This window comes from Vidua chalybeata, chromosome 16, assembly GCF_026979565.1.
Source record: "Vidua chalybeata isolate OUT-0048 chromosome 16, bVidCha1 merged haplotype, whole genome shotgun sequence".
Lineage (NCBI taxonomy): Eukaryota > Metazoa > Chordata > Aves > Passeriformes > Viduidae > Vidua > Vidua chalybeata.
Window position 1 is genome coordinate 13443409 of NC_071545.1, and position 17890 is coordinate 13461298.

The window sequence follows — 17890 nt, forward strand, 5'->3', positions numbered from 1 at the left end:
CTGGTTTCCCAGTTTATTATTAGAATATCCTGCAAGCCAGTGTCAGAAACTCTACTAAAAATCAAGATATATGACATACATTGCTTCGCCCTTATCTGCAATCCTTGTTATGCTGCCAGAAGAGGAAATTAGATTGGCTCAATTCATTCCTGACAAAGTCATACTGGCCAGCATTCACCTTCTTTTTTTCCTTTGAGATGCTTATAAATTGTTTATTTTCTCTCAGACTTGAAATTAAACTCACTATTCTATTGCTCCTCAGTATATGTGGGACTCATTTATCTCTCCCCATTTTCCCAGACTTTTTTGTTCGTTGTTGTTGTACTTGAGCTCACAAAATCTCACAAGTTTGAAGGAGACAAACCATAAGAGCCCAAAGAGGAGGCAATTCCTCGAGGGAATTAAGGTAGGGCAAATTATTGCTCATGAACTTATTTTGATATTCCAACCCTCAATCAGAGAATCATGGAATGGTTTAGGTTGGAAGGGACCTTAAAGCTCATCCAGTTCCACCCCTCTGCCATGGGCAGGGACACCTTTCACTGTCCCAGGTTGCACCAAGCCCTGTCCCAGCCTGGCCTTGGACACTTCCAGGGATTCAGGGGCAGCCACAGCTGCTCTGGGAACCTGTGCCAGGGCCTCCCCACCCTCACAGGGAGGAATTTCTCCCCAATATCCCATCTAACCTTTCCCTCTTTCAGTTTGAAGCCATTCCCTGTGTCCCGTCCCTCCAGGCCCTCGTCCAAAGTCCATCTCCAGCCCTCTTGGAGCCCTTTTAGGTCCTGGAAGGGGCTCTAAGGTCTCTCTGGATCTTCTGTTCTCCAGGCTGAACACCCCCAGCTTTCCCAGCCTGGCTCCAGAGCATCCCTGTCCTCTCCAAGGGCATCTTTCCCTGTATCAGGGACAGTGTGGCCAGCAGGACCAGGGCAGCGATCGTCCCCCTGTACTCAGCATTGGTGACACCACACCTCGAGTGCTGAGTTCAGTTCTGGTCTCTCCTTTCAGAAAGGACACTGAGATGCTGGAGTGTGTCTAGAGGAGGGCAAAAGCCTCATGAAAGGTCTAGGAAACCTTATAAGCCATGGCTGAGGGAACTGGGTTTGGTTAGTCCCAAGGAAACTCAACGTGGATTTATTTGCCCTCATATTTGTGGCATTTTGTCTCCGTTACACCGGTGATTATACCGGTATAAATTCTCTGTGATGTATCCTGTAGGATGGGTGATGAGTGTTGCTGTTTGGGACCCCAATCTCATCATGTGTCCAAAATTGTGGCACCTCTGTATTCTGGGACTCATCTACTGGGAACAATTAATAACCACACCTTTTGTTTTTTTCTCCTCAGAGAAACAACTGGGTAGGGGGAAATACCTTCTTTTTTCCCCATTTTTTTTCCTTGTCCTCCAGGCTGACTACAGTAGTAGATCTGAAAGGAAGGTGTATTGAGGTGGGATCCAGCCTCTTCCACCGTGCCTGCAGTGAGACGACTGAAAGAAATGGCCTTAAGTTGACACACTGGACAGTCAGGTTAGATGTTATAATTTTTTTTTTTTCCACTGTTTGGGTGGTCAGACACTGGGACAGCTCACCCAGCTAAGTGGTGGACTCACAACTCTTGGAAGCGTTTAAGAGGCGCTTGGCTGATGTGGTTTATGGCGGCGGGGGTGCATTGACAGCCGGATTTTATGACCTTAAACCTGCCTCCTTACCTCGTCAAATTCCTCAACGCCGTGCCGGCGCCGCCCCGCCCTGAGGGGCCGCGCAGGCGCCGCCCCGCCCTTTGTGTGGGGAGGGCCGGCGGCGCAGGCGCCCAGCGCGTTTCCTGCCGCCCGTGTCAGAGCCGGGCCCGCTCGGCCTCTCCCGCCGCCGGAGCGGAGTCGCGTTGACTGCCCAGAGTCCGCGAGTCCCGCTCCGCCCGCGCCGCCTCAGGTGAGTCCCGGCCGCGGCAGCGATGGGCGGCGGGCGGGGGGGGAGCCTGCGGGCCCGCCGGCGTGAGCGGAGCGCGGGGGGGAAGGCACCGCAGCATCGCTGCCCCGAGGGGCTGGGGACGCCCCGCTGAGGGTGAGGCGGTGGGCACCGCTCACCCTTGCGCGCTGAGGGGCCAAGGAGAGGCGGGCCCGAGCAGGTGCCCCCCATTTCCCCCGCTGTGCCCCGCCATATCCCCCGCTGTACCCCCCACGGCCCCCGCCGTGCCCTGTGCTGGCAGGGCCGCAGCCCACAATCCGTGCGCATCCCGGCGGCTTTACCGTGCTGACGGTGTCTTGTGTCAGGAGGTGCCCGAGATGAGCCACCCCCGTGGGAAATGCGCGCTGAGTGATTTGGGAGGGAGTGGCGGTGCTGGGAGGCTGTCCTTCATCGCAGGTGCTTGGCTTCCAGGTGTTTGGAAGTGATGTAGGTGCTCCGAGAATGGGAAGGGATTTAAAAGATCCCTTTCTTGCTGTCACACACAAACATTCCGTCCCCACTTCTGAGTCCGTATCCTGGCTAGTTGTTTGTCCAGGAATGAGCAAGTACCGTTCACCATATATTTCTCACCCCAGAAGAGGTGACAGCAGCTGAGTGCTGTACATCCCAACCTCCATCCTTTCGGGCCTTGTACTGAAAGAACTGCTCTACAAAGGTGCAAGATTGCCCTTTTTTTTTTTTCTCCATTTTAAAATATTTATTGAAACACAAAGTCAGTTGCTTTCCATTTAAAATAAAACTGAGGGAGAGCTGCATTAAGTACTTGGTAAAAAGTCATACCAGTATCTTCCCCATGTGAGATTCTGGGGTTGGATGACAGGAAGGCATTGAGGTTATCAAGAATTATAAATCCAGCAGCATTTTCCCTAGTGAAATACAAGCTGGATTTTGTCAGTCTATTAGTAAGGAATAAATATAACTGGAAATGTTCTTCAAGATTTATCTTCCCAAAGAAAATATCACTGTGCCTATCAGGAGACAGCACTGCCTTTTGAGGTTATCATCATTGTTGTGTTTTATGGGTTTGTAACCAAACCAAAATGGAAAAAGGTGGCTTGTAGCCAGTTGTGGAGCTCAGGTAATTCAATCAATGGGAAGGAATGGATCATACAACTTTGGATAGGTTTTAGGAACAGCTGAGAATAAATACCTGAACTAAGAGTTAGAGTGGGACCATATTTCATATGTAATGCCAATCTGTGAATAAAATACTACAGTTGTATTAGAAAGTGTTTCAAAATAGCTGCATTCCTTGGGGAGAGGAGAGTGGATATTTTAACATTTTATTTCAGAAAGAGTAGCAAAGGCTGAGCATTCCTTGTTGGTGGAACAGCTCTTGAACTTTTCCTGTATATGGAAATGTGCTGCTACTGAATGTTGGCAGGAGCTAAAGCAAGATCCTGGAAAAAGCACTTTGCAGTTGTGTTTTGCTTCCACACGTGGAATCTCAAATGATGGATGTCCAAGGGCAGAAGTAACCCAGATTATGGCAGCATTTTCACATTAACAAAGAATAATTAATTATTTTGCCTAGGACTGTGTGTATTTAATACGTCATTTGATTGGTGGAATTTGATTATTATAAGAACCATGAAAATCGTGCTGGTTAAAATTATGAGCTGGACTAAAAGTTCATATTGTTAAAAGTTGTATTTCAAGTACATTTGAAATGCACCCATAATTTGTGTATTTTTAGAAAAACAGTGCTCGATTTCCTTAAACAAAAAACTAAATAAAAAGTTTCTCCAGTTACTTGCATTGGTGAAATACTGTCTCACCTCTGCTCCAAGATCCAGCACTTTCAAGGTATTTGTTAAACTGATGGTGTGATAGTAATTCCTGAGGCTCCCTAAGAGCATACTCATCCTTCTTCCACTCCCAAGTTTCTGTTGGATTGCCATTCATTTCCTGTTTGCTTCCAAATTCCTACCTTGTCCTAAAGTCTCCACCCTCTGCTAACATGGCCATACTTGGGTATGTTGTAATTCCAGGCTGTAATGGGTGTGGATGTCTCGCAATGACATCACGGAGATAGTTCTTTAAAGATGGATATGTGGGGGTAAAAATGCTTTGATCCATCAGGCAGTGATAAATTGCTGTGAAAGTTAGTGGAATATAAGAAAGGAATTGACAAGTCCAAGTTGGATGTATTGAACTGTGCACATTTTTATTATTACAGGTGACCCTGAGTTTTTATGGTGTTATATTCCATCCATTTATGCTGCTCTGGTTAATACAGCACATAGAATACTATATTTTAATACCTAAAATATTTCAGTATCTAAAATACTTTTAACGTCTAAAATATTTTAATTTCAAAAATATTCTACTCTATGCCCTATATTAACCGAAGGCAGCATAAATGGATGGAAGATAATATAATATAATAAAAACATTTTAAACAACTTTGTGTCTGTGGATGGATGTGCCTCCAATTGCATATTTTCAGCACTGTCTCTTGTAACAGCCATCAGTTACAAGAAAAAAGTAGGTATTTAGCCTTTTTTAAACCAAATACAAACTACAGTGATGCAGCTTGTTTTAGTGTTTGAGTTTCATGGGGCAGAAGCCTGATTACCAAACAGTTCAGTGCTAGAATTAATTTGAAGAAATTACTAATTAGTTAATTACTAATCTTAGTGATTTTTCTGTAGGATTCATATAAATGATTTTATCAAATAATATATCAGCAGATCACAGTTACACATCAGTTTGACTTCCTGAAAAAAAGATTTTGTTGTAGTGCTGCCTGTGAGCCTGGATACAAGTCAGGCTCTAGAATCAGTTCACTGACCTTTGTCCTAGATAGTTATTTTTTTTTCGATTGTTCCATTTCCTTAGTAAAATTAATAGGTTTATTAGCTTTCTTGAAGACCTGCTCTCTTGTCTGTGAGGCTACAAAAAGAAGCAAGTGTATCTGGCTTTCAGGACAATTGCAATTAGCTGACACAAGCAGGACAATGCAAATCCATCATCCCACTGAAAATATCTGGGGGTGTGCTACAGGCAGCTCTTGAGCAGCCTTATCGTATTTATTAAGTTGTGATCTGTAAATAAATTGTAACACTGCACTGGAAGATGCTTGGTAAATGTTGAAGGTTAACTTGGTTTTATTAATTCTCTCATTTTGAAGCGTTTTGTTTTCAATTTTACACCTTTCAGCCTTTTCACTTTTTACAACATAGGAATCTCTTTATCTCGGAATGTCTCTACATCAGTTCCTGCTGGAGCCAATCACCTGCCATGCCTGGAACAGAGACCGTACTCGTAAGTAATAAGTTCATTTTCATTTTTAATTTATCTTTTTTTCAATTGCTATTTTCTTTCTGCTGTCAGTTTTTGATCTTGTGATGTTCTGGGTCACATTTAGGGAAGGTGTGATCAGATACATAGTTCTACATGTTAAATGTTTTACTTCTGGTCCAAAAAGCACAAGTGTTCCAAATCTAAGCTTTTCTAAGCCTGTTGCTTGAACTCTGACATAGGAAGTAATTAAGTCTTCCTGGTGTTCCACAAAGCTTTGCCTCTTGGCCAAGTTTTCTCTATAATGTGGATTGTTGTGTTCCAAATGTGTTGTGTTCCTGTGCAGAGTACACATGACCATGGTATGTGTACCAATATCAAACTGTTAGAGGGCAGGGTTAAATGGGATTTTGGGAGGAAATTCTTCCCTGTGAGGGTGGGGAGGCCCTGGCACAGATTCCCAGAGAAGCTGTGCCTGGAAGTGCCCAAGGCTGCATGGTGCTTGGAGCAACTTGGGATAGTGGAAGGTTTCCCTTTCCGTGGCAGGGGGTTGGGACTGGATGATCTTAAAGATGCCTTCCAACCCAAACCATTCCATGATTCTTTGTCCATAATTATTGGAGATTTTCCAGGGATTTTGGCCCTTTGTTTACAAAGCCCATGTAACGCTCTCAAATTTGTGAATAGAGGTTTTAGATGGGAAAAATCTTTCCAAATATAGCATTTGCTATTAAAAAGCCTTCTGTACAATTGGATTGTTTTATTTCTTCCTTCAAGAGATTGCCATTAGCCCTAATAACCATGAAGTGCACATCTACAAGAAGAGTGGGAACCAGTGGGTGAAGGCTCACGAGCTGAAGGAACACAATGGGCACATTACAGGTGAGATTGTGCTGAGGCAGATGTGAAGTTTTCCAACCCCTCCTCTTTTCTCCAGTTGAGATTCTGAACAGAAAATCTGCAAGTGTTGAGTAAATAGATCTTTTTATAGGTTGGCATTCCCACTTAGATGGAGCCTTGCAGCAGTTTTCTGAACTGCATGCAGTGAGTGTTAGGAAGAGAAGCCCTACCTCATTTCCAGACATTTCAGTGGAGCTACTGAGCCATTTTTTCTTATCTATGGCTTATTTTTCATCCCTAATGACATAATGAGAACACATTTTCAGTCTACTGAAGTAATCTGGTTGTGTCACAGTGATGCATGCTGCTCCCTTTCAAGTGCTAGTACTAAAATTTCATCAAGTATGCGACTGTAGAATTGCTTTGTGGTTTCCAACAAAAATAAATACCCTTTTTTAGGGACTGTATAAACATTTGAAGTGCTCAGACCTGGGCTTAGACGGTCAGTGAGCACATTTATTGCAGGCCCTGTACATCCACAATGAAAATTAAGAAGAGCTGCCATGTTGGGTCACAAGGTGTTATTTTAAAAAATGTGATTATCCTGTGGCAGTCTTTTATATTACTGGAGTTTTTTTTCCCCATGGTGATATTTTTAAAAGGGCTTTATTCTCTTAAATAAATTAAAATAATTAATACAAGCACTGACCCAAAGCAGCAAATTCTGTTGTCAGCTCATTAATGGGCAGAAGTATCAGTCCAACAGCATTTTGCAGGAACTTTATTCAATTTTTCCAATTCTTGCTGTCCAAGAGCACAACTGTCCCTGCTTCTTTGTGAAGAGTCACTTGGGCTGCATTTACAAATTAAGTGTGTCCTCCCAAGACATTCTACTTGTACTTGTTAGTGTTAGAAGCCAAATATTCATGACTAGGGAAAAGAGCTCTCCCTGCTTTCCTGCACAGTGTGTACCTTTGGAGTATGAAATGCTGTGGTGGTTGTAAAGAGTGGAGTTAAGCTGTGGTTACACACAGGAGATCCACTGATCAAACTGCTTGTAACCCCTGACAGGAGTGAGTCAGCTGCTGCCACTGCAGCTCCTGATCACAGGGGATCAAGGTCCTTCTCCTGACTCAGGTTTGTGGTGAGCTGCCTCTACTCACTCACAGGAAGAGCTTGTTTTCTGCTAAGCTAAAAAATCTGAACTCGGTCTAAGCCAGAACAGCACCAGGGCTGGTGAGAGCAGGTGGTGGGCAGGAGAAGGAAAGAGAGGCAGGATGGTCCCTCTTTCAAAGGCACTGCTAGGACTCCTGTAACTGTAGTTTCAGACTACCAAGCTCTTCACTTTTTAAGCATAAATGTATATTGAAGTAAACAATGTATGAATAATATGATAACATTACAAATTCTTTCTACAGCTTTGATCCCACTTTCAGTTTGTGAGCTTAAGAGATGTTTTTAATACTGAATGTAGTAATGGAAAACCACTGATAGATAATTTGTGGCAGGAGAGTTGAGGACTGCTTCCCAAAGGAAGCTAGAAAAAAGATGAAAAATAATGTTCCCATAAGACTTTCCAGTTGGGAACATCCTTCATTGCCTAGGAGGGGAAAGAAGCACTGACAGCTTTATCAAAGGTTTTATTTTATTGTTTGACTTTGTTTTTTTTTTCTTGGTAAACCTTTCTTGTGGCACAGCTTAAATAGGCATGGAAAAAGCATAAGGATTGTGTCAGTACGTAAAGATTGATAACATCTAACCAAAAATCCCTGTTATCGAAACTTTAGATCATGGCTGCAGTCTGGCAGCAAGCACAAAATGTTGTTAGAGGTTGTGCACTTTCAGAATTGCTGAGTTTCAGCTGTTGAGAGGGATCTTGCAGAAGTCAGAGGTTTGGAGGGTGCTGGTGGACAGGCCTTGGCCGGTCTGCAGAGCTCCACCTGTTGGCCAGCCCTCGGAGCTTCCTCAGCCAGCAAATCCCTGGGATCTGGGAATTTGGGATGTGCAGTTTTGATGAAAGCTACAGGGAGAAACAAGTATCGCTCACAGCTCGTGGAGAATAAGAGATGTAATAACTGTCTAAGTGATCAGTTTGTCAGGAGCTGCAGTGACAGGGCAGGGAGGAATGGCTTCAGACTGAAAGAGGGCAAATTTAGGTTTAGATAAATGGCAGAATTCTTCCCTGTGAGGGTGATGAGGCTCTGGCTCAGATTGCCTGGAGAAGCTGAGGGTGCCCCTGAATCCCTGGGAGTGTCCAAGGAAGTGTCCAAGTGGATGGGGCTTGGAGCAGCCTGGGATAGCGAATGGGAGCTGGCACAGAGTTGGAACTGGATGATCTTTAAGGTCCTTTCCACCACAAACAATTCTGGGATTCCGTGACAGAGGGCTGTGAGGTGATCTCCTCTTTGCCTTAACATAAAGCTAACAGCATGAGGGGAAAATGAATTCCTGTGACCTCTTCACTTGCAGGTATTGACTGGGCTCCCAAAAGCGACCGCATCGTGACGTGCGGCGCCGACCGCAACGCCTACGTGTGGAGCCAGAAGGACGGCGTGTGGAAACCCACCCTCGTCATCCTCAGGATCAACCGTGCCGCCACCTTCGTCAAGTGGTCTCCCTTGGAGAACAAGTTTGCTGTGGGCAGTGGAGCTCGACTCATATCTGTGTGCTACTTTGAGTCTGAAAATGACTGGTGAGCTGGTTTTATATCTTTAAGGTCGGCATGGGAAAGCTGAAGTATTTTACTAATTCCTAAAATGTTCAGGAAATGTAGAGGGATGGCCTCATCAGTTCTTTTGTGGACTTTAACGTTTAGGGAAAAAATTTCTCTCTATTCTTCACTCTGCTGTAGCACCTAAAGGCCTTTGACTTTGCCTATTTTCAGACAGTACAAGTTGGCGTGGATGTGTTCTGCCTGACTGCCATAAACATATGTTGCTTTTCTGAAAGTGCAAGAATTTCTGCAGAGTAAAGATTTCATTACTACAACTCTGTGGTTGAAAAAAGATAAATATTTCCTTCCCCCTCTTCATGCCAGAATGAATGAAGACATTTTCACTGGAATCTTTCTCCCGTATCTATTCTTTTGGGCCATTTCTTGTCATTCTGTCACATCTCCAGGGAGATCTGTTAGAAGATGTTTGAGCTTGTCATCGACCTGTTCTGCATTTTGTCATGTACTTTTACCACAGTTTATAGATTTCACATAGGAATATCACAAAGATATTTTCACCTTTAACATTTTTCTCATTTTAGCATCTAAACTTAATGTTTCTGATCTTCTCCCTTTGAGCTGCACATGTTGGAGCTACATTTGCTGTATCATCTGTAGCTGAAATCAGTGTGTGGAGTATCTCCTACTTTGGGTTGCATAAACAGCCACAAAAACACAGGTGTTCTGTGTGCAGTCTGCCATGTGGAGATGAAAAACAATGACACCATCTGCAAAATACATTTTAAAGATTGTTTTGGACTTTTATGCTTTTCAGCATATTCACTTATCAATATTTTTTCTCTGCCTCACTTGTCTGCAAAAGAATCAAGACTCCATATGCTAAAGAAATATAATTTGTAAATTGTGAGCCTTAAAACTTGTGCCTGATGGAATTAAAATCAAAGAAAAAGCAGCATCATCCCAAAGTCCATCAAGTGAATAATAGATTTCATTCCTAGTTTGTAAATAGTTCAGATAAACCAAATCTGCTGGGACATATTTAGGCCACTATTGATGAATTCAGCAGCAGGACCACTTTGCACTGCACTGCAGATAATTGAGATGAATGCACTGGTTGGGTCATTGGCAGTCCCCCATTTTCTTGTGTTTTATAGTTATTGTATTTTTGAACAGTAAAAAAGTCAATAGGCAAGAGATGTGACTATAAAATTCATTGGAAGGACTGGAGAAGGACTTGTGCTTGGTGATCCATGCAAATAGTGCTGCTTAGCTCAGTGTCACAGTCCCAGGTGACCTCATGTTCACTGGGGGGAAGAGACCTGGCAATTCCTGGGCAAATTTCACATCAAGGAGTTCCATCTGATGCATTATAAAAATCAGCTTGAAGGGGAATAGGACTTAGCTGAGGAGATGCATATTTAATGAGTTTGTTCATAATATTTGAAAGTTTAATTAAGCTAGCCATAAAGTTCACAGACTGCACAAAAGAATGTGAAAGATTTGGACATTAAGTTTTTTCCAAGACTGATGTGTTTAGCCATTGACAGGGAGTGATCTTTTTGAGGAGTGTTTCATGGATTTGTGGGAATCAGGTAAAATATGTTCATATAAAATGTATGTCTTGTTTTGGTTTGGTTTTATTTTAGGTGGGTGAGCAAACACATTAAAAAGCCCATTCGTTCCACTGTCCTCAGCCTGGACTGGCACCCCAACAATGTCCTGCTGGCTGCAGGATCCTGTGACTTCAAGTGCAGGTGAGAGAACCTGAAATATCTATCTACAGTTTGGGTTACTGGATCAAATCAGTAGCTTGAGTATGGTGATGCTATTAGAATAAAAGGTGGCTCATTGTGTACTGCTGTTGGTGCCAAAATAAAATATCCAGCTTGAGAAGCCTTGGCTTTGGTGCTGCTGTGTCCTGATTTTGCACAGCCAGCATGGATCTGCTGAGGGACACACCTGAGTTTGGGGAATTGCTGGGTTCCTTCCCAGCATTACACAGCATTTATGCTGAGAGCTGGTCATTAGGCTGAAGTTGGATTAGCAGGTGTCATCTTGTAGAACACCAACACTGCTAGTTAGAGTTTAAAAAGCAATACCCTAATGGTGCAGTTCCAAAATTCAGAGTAACTGGTCATTTCCAAAGGTGTTATCCCATCTTTTTGTTCTCTGAGTTCCTTGTTTCCTCCCCTTTGCCTGTGGGGAGCAGAATCGAGGAATTGATCCACCTGCAACTCAACACAATAGAAGAGATTTTTGAAGACCATTAAGAAAAAAAAAGGCTGTTAAAGGCAGATTGGTGTGAGAGATGGATGGGGGAGATTTAGCAACTGATAGTGAAATTACAGTGTGAGGGATGGGCCCTGCAAACTGCTCTGTGCTTGGGGTCACTGCAGGGGAGTCTGCAGGGCCTGACTTGAATCTGCACTGACTTAATCACTTGTACCTTGAATGACAATGAAAGCTTCTTTTCTTAAATTCTTTATGTAATAGGGCAATTTTTAAGCTTCAAAGTGTGGACTAAAAATTACTAAGGAGGAGTGGGAGGGGGAGGTGGGACTGACTATTGCATTCCTTATTTCAGAATGAAACTCTCACATCTAAACCCCATCCTTTGATACCTTTTCATATAAGGAGAGATGTTAAATGGAAGCAGGGAAAGAGAGGGGAGAGTAGTCTCCTCTTTCCTGCCTTATTTACAGTTTAAATTAGATAAACTGTATGTATTCACTTCTTGTCACAAAATAGGTGATGTGAAACAGAAGCAGCTACTTTTCACATGTGGAAGCTTTTAAATTTGGTTTCATAAAGGACCTCAGGCTTTTGGCATAGGTCACCTGAAATGTGTGTGTGTGTCCAACCCAAACCATTCTGGGATTGTAGGATTGTTTCTTCCCCAAAACCATGAAAAACTATTATCTTTTGTAAATTATGAGTACAGATCTCTAGAATTCCACACCTGGAGTGTGCACCTGTTCTGATGGAAATTAGGAAATGGATCTGCCAGAGCCACTACCACATAATAAGCAGCTAAGTGGGAAACATTTTGGAGAAGGAATGGAGGGCAGGAGGCTGCAAATTGCTGGGTATTCAGCAGAGATTTTTGGTGCTTTGCCAAGACAAATGAGCTCCCCTTGTATTTATCTGAAATACATATGTATCTGTAGCTACCAGCACCATATAAGTATTATTTTGTGTTCTTGCTGAGGGAATGAAAGTCATTTCCCAACATTCTTTGGAGGCTGGGGCCTTCAGGCTGAGGTGGTTTTGGTTTTAAAAGACAGGGAGACTTTATAAGGGGGAAGACTTCTTATATTTTTAATTAACAGTTAAATTCAAGGTCTTCCCTACTTAGGTATGATTTTCCTGCCTTGTGTCAAAGGCTGCTGCTTTAAACATCTTGTCCTACTTCCATACATTAAGAGACCATCCTTTTAGGTGGCTCTATAAAATTCAGATTTTTAAGGGATTATCATTAGATTATATTTAAACTAATAGAGCCAAATATATATCCATACTTAATTCCCTGAAAATCCATACCTAATATAGCTGCAGTTAAACCCTTCTCATTCCAAATGAGCAGCTTTATTGAAATAAGCTGAATATAGCAACCTTTGGAAGTGCTTACCCCAGACATACAAAAGATACAAAAAACAGGGAAGGGGAAGCTACATTTTCTTCAACTCACTATAAAATAATTCCTGTTTCTGTGTGACTGCAACCATGAATATTTGATTACAGTTTTTCATTTATACTGATATTTTTTTTCCTCTGGTAGTAGCATGGTGTAGCTGCCTTGCTCCTCCTGTTCAATGGACTCAAATCTTATGGTTGTGACATCCTATTAAATTCCATGGTAACAGTCAAGAACACCATATTGTGGCATGGCTGAATCATGCAGAAGGAATTTGATGAAAGGGGGAGGCTTTCTATTTAAACATTCCTTAAAAATTGTAGTGCTGGGGGAAAAAAAACCCTATAAAAACATTGCAGTATTTCAGGTTTTCAAGGCATTTTTGCAATAATGAGCCGGAAGAAGGTGGCTCAGAGCTCCTTTGCTGGCATTAGAACATCACATTTCTTTCTTTGAAATCCTGCTAAAACGGGAATGTTCTTAAAAAGTGGGTAATTTTGTAGGTGTTTGTATTAGATTCTAATTATACTGTGCCATTCCTGGGTTTTCTCTAACTGAAGGCTTGACTCTGGAGAGCTGTTAGCGCTGCAAAAGGATGAAAGGGAAATCTTGGCACGGGGAAAAATGCACTGACAAACTTGTATTTTTGTGCCATCTTCTGGAAAAAAAGGGAGAGGGCTACAAGAACAGCATTTATGAGAAACCTGTGTGCTTTGTACTGCTGCTTTCTCTCAGCATGCTGCTTCCAGGCTTGTTCAAAGACACCAAAATATTTTATTTTGGGAGAATCAGGACACATCTCTCTCCTTCCAACACGAAACACACCCCATGCTCCCAGGAGCTTCGTTCTCTCTTTGTTCACACCAAAATCTTTTCATTTGCAGGGTGTTCTCTGCTTACATTAAGGAAGTGGATGAAAAGCCAGCCAGCACACCCTGGGGCTCCAAGATGCCTTTTGGGCAGCTGATGTCGGAATTTGGGGGCGCAGGCAGTGGAGGGTGGGTGCACAGCGTGAGCTTCTCCGCCAGCGGCAACCGCCTGGCCTGGGTCAGTCATGACAGCACCGTGTCAGTGGCTGATGCCTCCAAAAACATGATGTGAGTATCCCCTTGCTGGTACTGTGAGCCTGATGACCCTAAAGGTTTTGTCCAACCTTAATGATTCCGTGGTTCTGTGTGGAATATTGGGCTCGCAAGCTCGTGCCTCTGTTGCCTGTTTTACTGTAGGTTCTAGGAGTCTCTTTGAGGCTTATATAAATATTATATAAATAAGGTTTGTTTCTGCAAATTTTAGAGTTTTGATTCTTTGTAAGAATCCTTTGGTGAGGGTATAGCAAGGTTTTTTTTTTTGGGGGGGGGGGAAAGAGGCATTTAGGAAAAAAGGTATGTTCCACTGAGTAACCAGGGAAACAATATTTCCTTTTTCAAAACAATATTTGAAATACAAAATACTCCAAGCATTATTCCAGACAATATTCCCAATTCAAAGAGAATCCAGAAACATGCTCACTGCAGCACTAAGACCACATCTCTAACCAGAATCTGGAAAATAAGTTCATTAAATATTAATTCCAACATCTGTCCTTAAGATGCTGCTGATGCAAGGTTTCAACTTATACCTCCCAATCCAACAAAATACTTTACTAACAATTGCTCCTTCTGCTGCTCCTCTTGATCTGCATAACTTTGCAGTGTCCTTGGCTTTCCAGCCAGGAAGGATGAGATTCTCCATATGTTTTGGTAGCAGAAGTCTCTGGGGTCATCCAGACATTGCTGGGATTAATTTTGAATTGTGGTTCTGATCAGTACAGTTGTATAAGTACCTGGCAGGGAATATCATTAATTAGAAAGTGTTTAAGAATTCTCTTTATTTGTCATTAAATTGCAAAAGTTGACTTAAATGAACATCAGGGATTTTCCCTCTGCAAAGATGTCAAGCATCAACATTTCAAGTGTTTTTTATATTCAAATGAAATTAATATCTTCATCAAAGCAGACATTTTGGGGGGTATTCCTTTTGAACTCTTGCCCCTGTTTATACAATTTTGGTAATGTTAGCCTTTCACCTGGAATACTTGGCTTTGTTATAAATCTTCCAGCACACTTTCATTAGGCTGAAACTTTTTATTGCAAATCACAACCTTCTGTTGTCACCACAGGACAGGCGAGCTACCTCGACTTTTCCAACAATCCTTGTGTGGGAACGGTGCCTATTTTTTGTTAGAGCTGAAAATGAGAGGTTTCATTGAATCCCTCTAATAAATGTCCTTGTGCTCAGGGTTTCGCAGCTGAAAACAGAGTTCCTCCCACTCCTGAGCGTGTCCTTTGTCTCCGAGAACAGCGTGGTGGCAGCTGTAAGTGTCTGCTATTTCCTCCTTGCAGAGCTTTGCCGTGTTTTGGAGGGGGAGAAAACCCCATATTTTGCACAGTTAGTAATAATACTAAACAAGCTCTGCCCTGGTGCCAGTGTTTGCGTGTTGGAAGGGCAGGCTGGGAATGCTGAGGTGGTGTTTCCTCACGGGTGTTTGGTTGCAGGGCCACGACTGCTGCCCGATGCTCTTCAACTGTGACGACCGTGGCTTGCTGAGCTTCGTTTCCAAACTAGACATTCCCAAACAGAGCATCCAGCGCAACATCTCCGCCATGGAGCGCTTCCGGAACATGGATAAAAGAGCCACCACGGAAGACCGCAACACCACCCTGGAGACACTGCACCAAAACAGTATAACGTGAGTGTCCTGCTGCCAGGAGCAGGGCAGGGAATGTTCTCCATGCCCATTTCCCAGGGTGTTCTGCAAGCCCTTAGGTTTGCTGTACCAGAAGGGTGTAGCTGATACTCTTTTTTCCTTGTGGTCTTTCCCTAGCAGCTCTCTGTTTCTGGGATTTACGTGGCTGCTGGTTAATCATTGACATGGCTGCAGCTGTTTGCTCGTGGTTAATGTGTTGTGTACCTTGGACACAGCTTATCTTATCAAATATGTGGGTAGTTCCCAGGAGGCTGGCGGCACTCTGCAAAATCCAGTCAGCAAAATCCACCTGAAATTCACATCCCACCTTCCTTTTTCAGATGTTACGGCCATGTGTATTTATTTATTATGTATCACTGTTTTCAGACTGAAAGAAGGGAAATTTAGGTTAAACATACAGAAAAATCCTTCCCTGTGAGGGTGGGGAGATCCTTGGCACAGGCTGCCCAGAGAAGCTGTAGCTGCCCCATCCCTGGAAGCTTTCAAGGCCAGGTTGGAGCAACCTGGGATAGTGGAAGGTGTCTCTGCCCACAGCAGGGAGTGGGACTTGGATGGGTTTTAAGGTCCCTTCCACCCCAAACCATTCAACAATTCTGTTAATCAAAAAAGATTCATTCAGGTTAATTGGGTAAAATATCTTTGCATTAAAAAAACCATGTGATCCCCAGGGATGTTGAGCAATTTCTCTTTATTCAAGGAAAACATTTTGTCTCACCAAGCCATTAAAGAACTATCAGCATCTTTTTCTTGGCTTATTTTTCTGAGGCATTCTACCAAGAATCTAGTGTAGGCTCTGGTATAGTCATGTCTCCATCCAAAGAGTAGGAGTAGAATTCAACCCAAATTTCCCAGTTTTCTGGCTCTCTGGAATGGGTGTTGGAGCTCTCACTCTCTGTTTGCAGCCAAGTGTCTATTTATGAGATTGACAAACGGGATTGTCGGAAATTCTGCACCACCGGCATCGATGGAGCAATGACCATCTGGGATTTTAAGGTAAAAATGTGCTTTTACTACCATGTTTCTGTCAACTAGCTGGGGTGGTGGATGTTTTTTTTTTTTTAATCTCTAGTATCAACTCCTGGGGCTCAGCCTCAAGCCAGGTTTTAGTAGCAGCAGGAAATCCAGATTGGAATATTCAAAACCATTAGTGAAATCCATAAGAAAAACTGATCCAAGAATCTGCATAAATGCAGATGCAGTTTGTTAAGCAGATGGTGCTAATACAGACTTAATTTTTAATAGAATTACTTAATGTCCCTGTAGGAATCCCCTTAATTCTTTCATTCTCCAGCCTCAGCCACAATTGGGCTGGAGCAATTCGTACAACACGAACCCCTGCCTCTTCCTTCTCCCATCCCACGGGGCTCTGCTCATTGCCCTGCTGCAGAACATGGTCCTGTCCTCTCAGAATTAACTTACCCAAGGAGCTGTCTCTAACAGCTGGAAAATACAGTATTGAAAATCCTAAAAGGATGTATTAATGCCCATGCTTGCTTTGCTCAGGCCTGGCCAACAGAGGTCCCTGTTGGCCTTCCCAAATCTGGGATGTGGGATCTGATTTAGGGAAAGAACAGATTGTCTGTGCTCTGTGGTGCCAGAATGCTCTGCTGGGGACAGCAGTCAAACAAGAAGTTGAGGTCTCTAAGCTGCTTTATTGCAGTTTTTGGGTCTGTATGATTGGCCTGTACATGCCTGAGATTGAAAGGAACGACTGTTGTGGCCTCTGGCTCTTGCATTAGGAAGAAATCCTTTGCTTAAAGAAGAAATTCTTCCCTGTGAGGGTGGGGAGGCCCTGGCACAGGTTCCCAGAGCAGCTGTGGCTGCCCCTGGATCCCTGGAAGTGTCCAAGGCCAGGCTGGACAGGGCTTGGAGCCACCTGGGACTGTGGAAGGTGTCCCTGCCATGGCAGGGGCTGGAATGAGATGAGCTTTAATCCTAAACCATTCTGGGATTCTGTGACTGAGTCTAATTTCAAATATTGATGTTTTTTGCTTGTTTTTTTTTTTTTTAGCATTTACACTGAATTATTTAGCCCAAGCTACAGCAGCAGATTGTAATTAAGATTTTTTTTCTCTCCTTCAAGACTTTAGAGTCCTCCATCCAAGGGCTACGAATCATGTAAAGATGGATTTCCATGATCTAGCAGGACAAACTGCTTGACAGAACGCAGCTCCCACATCTGCACAAACCTGAAAAGGGAGGAGGAAGGTGAAATATTTGGAAACACTGAGAAAATACAGCTTGGCAGATTTTCTTTTGAATCTAAATTTGGTGAATTGTGTTGGTTTCAAAATCAGCTGTGATTGTTGTTTTGGTTTTGTTGTTTTTTTTTTTTTGGTTGGTTGTTTCATTCCATTCTTTACCAAAGCTGCTCTTTAAGTAGTTTATTGCAAGAAGTTATGAATCACTAACTTAAAAGGGGAATTTTATGTAAATTGTCTGCTAGAAATAATAATAATAATAATAAAAAAGAGAAAAACTCATTCTTTGTTTTGATGTTTATTGATTAAAAAAGGGATGTTAAGGAAATTGGAGGAGAGACAGAGTGGGGAAAACCCTGCACTGATATTTTATGGCCTTAAAGCAGGAGAAGTTCATCTTAACTGAAAGGTTCTAAAGTTGACAGACCTGGAGTTCTGATGATCTGGATGTGAAGATTCAGATGAGCTTCTTCCAGGCAAATTCTTCCCTTGAGGTGACGATTTTGGAGGATGAATGATTTTATCCTACTTCTCTTCATTCTGTCTGCCTTGCATTTAATCCATAACAACAGCAAATTAACCTGAATG

At 42.9% G+C, this 17890-nt stretch overlaps 2 protein-coding genes across 3 annotated transcripts in view; one reads left to right on the forward strand and one right to left on the reverse strand.

The window, feature by feature from the left end:
* Positions 1 to 1784, reverse strand: part of KPNA7 (karyopherin subunit alpha 7) — a 49559-nt gene extending 47775 nt beyond the window's left edge. Inside the window, exon 1 of the mRNA XM_053957467.1 lies at positions 1709 to 1784. The gene's annotated coding sequence lies outside the window, so the exon portion shown is untranslated. The remainder of the gene's footprint in view (positions 1 to 1708) is intronic.
* On the forward strand, positions 1781 to 17584 carry ARPC1A (actin related protein 2/3 complex subunit 1A). Of its 2 annotated transcripts, none has more exons than XM_053957473.1 (10): positions 1781 to 1928; positions 5150 to 5231; positions 5985 to 6089; positions 8517 to 8739; positions 10368 to 10475; positions 13240 to 13452; positions 14633 to 14708; positions 14890 to 15083; positions 16004 to 16094; positions 17185 to 17584. In XM_053957473.1, the coding sequence occupies exons 2-10, from the start codon at positions 5168 to 5170 to the stop codon at positions 17221 to 17223; spliced, it is 1113 nt and encodes a 370-aa protein (XP_053813448.1). In that variant the 5' UTR covers positions 1781 to 1928; positions 5150 to 5167; the 3' UTR covers positions 17224 to 17584. The 2 variants fall into 2 exon arrangements, with proteins under 2 accessions (XP_053813448.1, XP_053813447.1); XM_053957472.1 differs by having other exon boundaries at positions 1839 to 1928; positions 5127 to 5231.
* Positions 17585 to 17890: the final 306 nt, after the last annotated feature.